We start from the raw sequence: 8,623 nt of genomic DNA on the forward strand, positions 1-8,623 counted from the left end.
AAGAAATCGGTGAATGACTTATGTAAATTGTTCATTATTGGAAGGTAAAAATACTGAATTTGCTTGTTTAACTGAGAATATAAATCGACCAAGAGTGTACGCGACTCTGTAATTACTTAGCGTTCCTTCAATTTAAGCACGTTTCGGTTTTTGGATGGAATCAATGGCCTCAATCCAATATTTTTTTTTTATAAATTTCAATTAATTCTTAACCAGATGCTGGCTTCATTTCTTTATTAAACAAAAATCATTGGCAAAAGTTAGCTTAATGTCTTGGTCCATATCAGAGGCGACGAAACTTAGCTAGCACCATTTATGGAGGTGCAATGTTACCATACCTTGGGCCTCGCGCCAGATCCCCTACAATCACTGACGTCATGGGCCATGGGTCTTTTGAACATTTCCCCTACGTCTTAGGCCTCTCGAAAATAATAATTGGTTTAAAATGGAGGTGTTTTTCTGCTTACAAAATTCTTGGGTTTGGCATTAACACTTAAGGAGGATTTTCTCCTTCCGGATTGCTGTCCTCGGGCCTTGGGAACACGTATGCGGGATCGTCGTTGCAACCCTGAAATTGACCAAGAAATTGTTCTTTAGTATATATATTGGTGGTCAGTCCGAAATGGAGAACCCTACCGTAACGATGTCTCTGCTTCGAACCAGCGCTTGGTCGATACTGTATCTGCCAGAGGCCACGTTCACTGACCTTTTCAACTGTTCGTACACGCATTCCGTGATAGCTTTCTGAAACAGTAGCTCTAAGTATATACAGAAGGCAGGGCGTTACGTGATTGGTCGGAGGTGCTAATCTGTGAAATCCCCAATTAATTTGAATTTTAAAATCACTCGGAGGTATTTCCCGGATGTTTCACTGTACGCAGATGGGTCTTATAATTAGTAGAATAATCGAAAAAATCAATTGAGTTTCCATTTCACCATCCCTTTAAGGATTTGCAAAAGGTTATCCAACTTTTGCCTCAATTACACGTGTCAACTCTAGTTGCGAAGGGCTAACCACTCTGATTTTCTATACTTCTTTGAATGGTTAGGTATGCGATTTCATACTGTGAAAAGCTTCCCATCGAGGCGCTACTAACTCACGTTTTCCATTTGTGTCGCACTCGTATAATTATAACAGATGTAAATAAATTGAAATTGGGATTACGGGTAATCATTTTAGCTTAGTTAAAGGTATCGCATCGAGGGGTTATTCACGGAAATTTTCTCTACGCCAGTGAACTACGGTACGATGTGGATACTATTGGGTCATCTTGTTCACTCGTAAAGTAGTTTCGTCCAAAAGGGGTTTTATTTTGCGAAGTAATTGGTCTAAATGAATTCGATTTTACCGTGGCGGTTTCGTTGTTTTTGTCGTAGACTTGACAGGCTCCTTCTTGATTTATTCCCCCATCGGAGTACATCTTGATGACGGGCTTGCAGTTTGCAACACTGATGTTTGGCTAACGTTAGAATTAAGGAGAAATAAAAAGGTACGTGGCTCTCATTTTCATTTTAAGAAGTTTATATTTACGTTATAAATGAAATTGGGCGCGTTGATGTTAAAGCGTTTTTGGAACCCTTCGTCCACCAAATTCGCTGCGTGTGGAAACATACTTCGTTAGTTTTGCGCTGTCAAAGGCTTAGTAATGCAGACTAAATAGGAACTAGATGGACTGCAAAATTAACCGAGTGTAGTGCAATTCTCGCGTTGTTGTTCTTGAACTAAAGCTCGAGTTGTAGTATAGGTAGTGTCACACTTATCATTTAACATTTATTATAAACTTATGGCTTAGGATTAATGGGGGAATTTTTCTAACCGTAAAATTGATAGCTTTCTTAGAAATGTTTTTAGTTTGTAAGATAATTATGATTGACGTACTTCCGCGATTGATGGATATGGTGGTCAAGTACTGCGCTTGGAACTTGTGGTCCTCTTCCGGCGTGGTCGCGATCTGAGAATGGGCCACCAAGATGACAGTGCACAACAAAGTCAAGATGGTTGCCAACATTAAAGCATTCATCTCTCCGTGGTGGTTCAACATTGCGTCTACTTCTCTTCACGACTAAACCAGATATGTTTTTCCATAAATTTAGTACGCCTACTAGCTTGATCAAATTGGAAATATATGTTGTGTAGCGGCAAGTGCACCTGCAAGTTGACCTAAATACAATATCCTTTAGCGGTTTTCTTTCTACTTGTAATCTTTAACAACCCATTAAATGGGGGGGGGGTGTAGAAACCGTCGTCACCCCTGGTGTCACGCGGCATATTATAGTCTGGTACTACGAACTTTCTCGTGATGTCACACGATGATTGGGTGATTTTTAGGTTCGGCTATTTGTTTGAGTATTTGACCACGATTAAAAAAAAGAGTGGTCAGTTGAAATACGGCATGTTTACCATAAACGATCCCCCCCTTTATGAAGAAAAACATTAAAATTATTTTAGGATCGATTATTTTTGAAGAAAAGTGCCCAACTAATCTATCATAGCAGGTTAGGCAATAAGACTCTGTAGGAACGTTTCTTCAAATTTTCTCTACAATATCGCATCGCGTAAGATTTAGCTCGAGTCTTAAGGTAAGTCTAGGACTAATTGCAGCGCTGTTTTCGGTGAAATGACCGTCACTACCTATACTTGAGTATTTGATCAAGCTTAATTAATAAAAGGATCAACTAAGATACGTATGATTCGAAATTCTGAGAACACTCAATAAATGATAGACAAGTTCGGTATGTTTCCTTAAGGGAAAATCAATATTTTATTCACTCAATCGGTTACATTTGAAAGTCTGCATTTTCCCGACTTACGACGACTGATTTTTGCAATCCTAGAAAATAAGCGAAAAGGTTTTAAGTACGTCGAGGCCCAGTTTTAGTGTTGACAAGGTTTTATGGGCCGTAACAACAGCCCAACAGGCCGCCATCCGCGTATACTTACGTCGATTATTTTATCGCTTTTCTTAATGGCCTCGGCAAGTTTCGCGTTGTCGCTGCCGATTTTAGCTTGTGTGAAAATCACATTGAGCAACTTCTTGGTACCCTGTCAAGACGCAAAATGTCAGCCAAGATAATATTTTCAGGCAGGACAGGACACCAGTGGCATTCTCTTATGGCTAGAGAAGTAGCTCCAATCCCCCTAAGTTAGGTCAACATCGACAAATCCTTAAATACTAATTTGGGAAGCGCAGTTTGGATAATCTTATTAATTGATAAATCTAGCTCATTTTCCAACAGTGTTCGTAGAAGGCTAAAGAAACCTAAGAGCTCTTATAGTTAGAGTGTCAATCAGTGTGCTCCGGGGGGGGGGTTACAATTTCGCGTAATTAGGGTGAGGGGTAACTATGGAGGTTTACTAGTAAATCTCTACCGCTCAACTCGGCTGCAACGCTGGGCTCCGAGTGTCATGGATACGTCTTCAGTAGAGGGAAAGGAGAGGAGCCATTCTTAAGCCATATCCCTCTATGCACCACACTCTTTAGTTTTATAAACGCCAACTTACGTCCTTAAAGTTTTCCGGGGTTTTGCAAAGCTCCGCAAAATCAACGCCGGAGTCTGTTTTGGCTTTACCCGACTGCAATGAAAATTAAAGATAATTTTATTTTTTAAATCAAAACATTTGATATTCATGTGGGCTGAGATATTTTATGTCTAAGACCACCTTGAATTCAAAATACGAATTAACCTAATTTTCAATATACAAAACCATTCGGTATAGATACGTCATTGAACTGTCACCGATACAATCGTTTTAGTTTAAGCACGAGGCGGGAATTATCAACGTTATATGATATTGAATTCATTGAGAGGTTGGCCTATCAGTCGAACCATCCCTCACAAAAAGATTGAGCGTGCTTTTTAAATTAGGGCCTAATTCATAGATAAATATCGGAGGCGCTTTTCTTCGCGCTGACATATTTGCTCGGTGGTCTGCCGAGAAACTGTCCCAAGCTTTGTAACTGCGATCAAGTTCAGCGACGTTCTATTCTAGTCGCGACAAAGGAATTCAAAGAGTTTATTTACGTTGTACGTGAATTTACTAGAAGAATCCTTTATGCATTGTTTGTACTTATCTGCAATTTTCTTATTATCCTTATTATCTAGAATTGAGAGAAAACAGTGCGTTAGTTTTTCACCATCGATGACACCTCCTTTGCACAGTCTTGATGATAAAAGAGAATTTCTCACTATCGCTTCTATTCACATATAGAATAGAAGCGAAGTATATGGTGCTTCTCTTCGAGAGGAGTGTTGCGAACTTGCGAGTGTACCACATAGCGGGGTAATTGTTACGTAATTCTTCCCAATATCATTCCCAACATTTGGAGTGCGCAAGGTTACTAAACCGAATCACATACCCCTTAAATAGCTACCTCCTTATTACTCTCATTAGTGCAGGTTAACTATTTGCCAAGGCGCATGCGCTTGTGGGTTTTGTCCCACGAAGGCGCTAGTTGCTTGTAAGTGTTACACGCACGATTGTACCTCGTAAAAACAGGATTCTGATTGGTATTTTTTAAATCTTTTCTGCACGAGCTCAAGCTCGGGTATTTTCGTGGCTGCTTGTAGCATCGCTTGTTCCTTGGTTTGGTTTTTAACAAGCTCAATCCGCAGCCAAAACAAATTTGGTTTTTATTTTCTAGCAAGCGCCAATAAAAAGCTACCACTATCAATGAAAGTGCAGTTTTTTATCATTTGGATAAAATTTTAACTGGTTATCACTAAATGGCAAATGTACCGAATTGACGTTATCCAGGTTGAGTACGAACCCTGATAGAGGGTAAAGGCTGATTTACATGGTTTCTAAAATTCTGCTTGTGCGTGAACTTTTCGCTAGTGACAGAGCTCGAGATTTTTTAATTTACGTTTTTACAGGCTCAAGCGCAAGCTTCAAGCATTTTGATTTACATGGTTTTAAAAACATATTTTAAGATATAACTTGAAATTGTTCAGATTTTCGTTAAGCCTAATGTTTCAAACTTTTCTTAAGCCTAATTTTATAAATACGTGTTTGGACTAATTATTCAAATATGTGTTTGATATTCATAACGTCAATTCGGTACATTTTCCGTTTCAAAGAGGCCAGATATGTAACTAATATCCAGTTAAAATTTTGTCAAAATGATTAAAAACGGATATTTCATTTTTGGCGGTAGCTTTTTTTTTGGCGCTTGCTAGAAAAAAACCAAATTCGTTTTGGTTGCGGATTGAGCTTGTTAAAAACCTAACCAAGGAACAAGCGAAGCTACAAGCAGTCATGTAAATGGCCGAGCTTGAGATTGTGCAGAAAAGATTTAAAATATTTCAAGCAAAATCCTGTTTTTACGAGCTACAAGCGTGCATGTAAATTAGCCTTTAGAGGTGGCTAACCCCGTCTACCCACCGCTAACCAACAGCGTTCTTTACTATTTTTTGATGGAAAAGAGAAATCGGGTATCACCGCGTAGGATTATTCCTTAACTATATATGGAGGGAACTGTCCGGGATCGAACTTGGGACCCTCTTGCTGCGAGGCGAACGCGCTAGTTGCTTGTAACTGTTAGAAAGCGCGAGCGTTAAGGTCTATGACAAAAAGCGGGACAGTGCGGGACTATTACTATTATTATTAAAAAGAGCTCATATCGTGGTTAAGAAGTCCCGTCTCCCTTTGATTCCTTGAAACGTTTCGATAACGAAAACATATTTACCGCAATTTTTCTGCATAACGGCTCGATAGGCTTCAAGATTTTCCTTGGATGGCTCTTCATCCATTTTCACGACGACGAACACCGAGCATAAGAGAGCGAGAGCGGCAAAGTACTTCATCATATGGCGTTAGCGGTTGTTTGTTCTTCAAAGTGATGATAGCGTTACTGTAGGTGACGAACCGCTTTTATAATCGGAACTGCGTGACTCGAAACCTTTGTGTAGGCAACTTGATTGGTGGTTGGCGGGGCTCGCGTGCTAAAAGCGCTTTAAAATTCAGCGTGGCGCCACAAAAGTCATTTATAATGCAACCTCGACAGTGTGTTTTGACATTTTTTTTGAAATTACATATGTTCTGAATAACAAACTTCAAACAAATGACACGCAACCCAAACAATGGAAATTTTTAAAAAGATCATCGAAACACAATTCACAGATCTTAATCCAATCAAATTTTGCTGATTTGATGAAGTAATTATAAAATAACTTTTAATTTCCATCAAAATGATACGTCACTCTACACAAAAAGATTGGCCCAATCATCACAAAATAAATAGATCTATCATAAACAAAGGTAATTCTTAAATAATTGCAATTTCGTAAATAGTTCTCAAGTACCGTCATCATATGACATGTGACTGTTTGGACCAATAAAAAAACCAATGATATTTATCAAAAATTTAAAGTTTCATCAAATAATTTTCTAATATCTTGAAATAATTTTCTAATATCATGAAATAATTTTCTAAAATCATGAAATAATTATGTAAAATCATGAAATATTTTTCTAAAATCATGAAATATTTTTCTAATATCATGAAATATTTTTCTAATGTCATGAAATAATTTTCTAATATCATGAAATATTTTTCTAAAATCATGAAATATTTTTCTAATATCATGAAATGTTTTTCTAATATCATGAAAAATTTTCAAATATCATGAAATAATTTTCTAATATCATGAAATATTCATAAAACTCATCACGCTTTAAAAACACGAAAAACATTGGGTCAATCATAAAGAACTGTATGGTTCGATCTTAAACCAATAATAATGTTGAGAAATTATTATATAATTTCGACCTTAAGTGGTCAATTATGATTTAATGTTGACAGGAGCTTCGTCATCTGCTCCTGATGTTGATCAAAACGATCAAGGCTTATTCGGATCTTACGACTGATCGATAAAAATATAATGCTTTCAATTGATCAATTACAAATGATCACAATAAATTACATCAGTTAATTACATCGGTTAATGGCGTATGCAAATTGTTCATTATTTGTAAACGTACGCGATTAAGGTAAAAATATTGCATTTGCTTATTTATCCAAGAGTAAATCAACCAAGAGTGTACGCAACACTGCCAGTCAGTGTTGCTTCAATTTAAGCTCGTTTCGTTTAGAGATGGAGTCATGGGACTAAATCCAATATATTTGCTTTTTTTTATTAAATTTCAGTGAAATCTTAACGAGTGTTAATTAGATACCCGCTTAATTTCTTTATCTTCCCTAAAACAGTCATTTGCGACTGCTTAATTGACATGAAATTTTATGTATGTTGTAACCTTTCCCACCAAACCCCGTATCGCGAAGCTAAAGGACAGCAAATCTGACCTCCATTGAACCGTTCCTAAACAACCAATTTAAAACTACCGCGGACTAAATATAAACCCAGGCAAACCTAACCTAAACAACCAATTTAAAACTACCGCGGACTAAATATAAACCCAGGCAAACCTAACTTAAACAAAAACCTAACCTTAGTCTAACCTAATCTCAAGCCCTCACTAAACCTAACCCTAGTCTAGTCAAACCTAGCCCTAACCAAACCTAACCCTAGTCTAATCCTAGCCCTAAACTAACGAAACCTAACCCAACCCTAGCCAAACCTAGCCCTAATCTCACTAAACCTAGCCCTAACCTCACTAGTCCATCTAAGCTTAACCCTAGCCCTAACCAAACCTAACCCTAACCTCACCTAACCTAACCCTAGTCTAACCCGAGCCCTAACCTAACCAAACCTAACCCAACCCTAGCCAAACGTAGCCCTAATCTCACTAAACCTAGCTCTAACCTCACCAAACCTAACCCTAGTTCATCTAAACTTAACCCTAGCCCTAACCAAACCTAACCCTAGTCTACCTAAACCTAACCAAACATAACATAAACCCTAACCTAAACTAACAATGGTCATTAATGGTTATATGATGTATGCCAACTTATTAGAGAGGGTAGAACGTGGCATCTAACTTGACCCCTCGGTTCCCTGACAAACCCATGTATTGTTGCCATGAATACTATTGTTATGAATATTAATTTGACCGCTATAATCCGGTTTTTTTTTCGCGTTTCATCTATGAACAAATCTAGTTCATGGAATGAACCTCCGTTTCGTGATTCACTCTTGATGGGAGGATACAACGACATTCGGAGAGTGTAAAGGATGTTGCGTTGCTATGGGGCGTTGTCAGTTGTCGAGGCGCGCTGAAAAACACGTGTCATTAAGTCATACGACCCTCTGACGCACCTTGATCATTTACATATGACACGAGGCGCTGGAAAACTAGGGCAACATATACTCTTACGCAAGAACTACAATTAAAATTTGCATTTTATTCAAATATTGTCGAGAAAAATTCGGAATATTTATTTGAAAATGTCATATTCTTTATCGACTATTGACGTCAGACTTGAAATTCAGATCTGTTATTCGTGAAGATATGCAATTTATATCAAAGTAAGAAAAAGTATTTTTATTTATGATGCATATTTATTTGTGACACAAATCTAAGGTTAAATTTAAGCCTAAGGATGTATCTCCCTCGGTATCATATAATACCCCGAAACAAATTCGCACTGAGACAAGAATACTCCTAAAAATGGGCCAAAATTTAACGGACTGTGTTTAGGGTAAAATACCCCAAAGACCATAG

The 8,623-nt window shown here is 37.8% G+C and overlaps 1 protein-coding gene across 1 annotated transcript; it reads right to left on the reverse strand.

The window, feature by feature from the left end:
- Positions 1-3,079: 3,079 nt before the first annotated feature.
- On the reverse strand, positions 3,080-6,028 carry LOC149647405 (uncharacterized). Its single transcript, XM_089849652.1, has 4 exons — positions 5,688-6,028; positions 4,024-4,100; positions 3,503-3,574; positions 3,080-3,139 (listed from the first exon to the last, which is right to left on the reverse strand). Exons 1-4 carry the CDS (start codon positions 5,806-5,808, stop codon positions 3,080-3,082), a joined length of 330 nt encoding a protein of 109 aa, XP_089705778.1. The 5' UTR covers positions 5,809-6,028.
- Positions 6,029-8,623: the final 2,595 nt, after the last annotated feature.

The sequence above is a fragment of the Phalangium opilio genome, unplaced genomic scaffold (assembly GCF_054372755.1).
Source record: "Phalangium opilio isolate 3A_F unplaced genomic scaffold, DU_Popi_V2 ptg000089l_1, whole genome shotgun sequence".
NCBI lineage: Eukaryota > Metazoa > Arthropoda > Arachnida > Opiliones > Phalangiidae > Phalangium > Phalangium opilio.

What these genes read in the sequence shown, in the direction of transcription:
- LOC149647405 (XM_089849652.1), bottom strand. Translation starts at nt 5,808, where the DNA reads ATGATGAAGTACTTTGCCGCTCTCGCTCTCTTATGCTCGGTGTTCGTC. An exon ending in CGTTATGCAGAAAAATTGCG is followed by an intron (nt 4,101 to 5,687) that starts GTAAATATGTTT and finishes TCTCAATTCTAG; the next exon opens with ATAATAAGGATAATAAGAAA. An exon ending in CCCCGGAAAACTTTAAGGAC is followed by an intron (nt 3,140 to 3,502) that starts GTAAGTTGGCGT and finishes GACCTAACTTAG; the next exon opens with GGGGATTGGAGCTACTTCTC.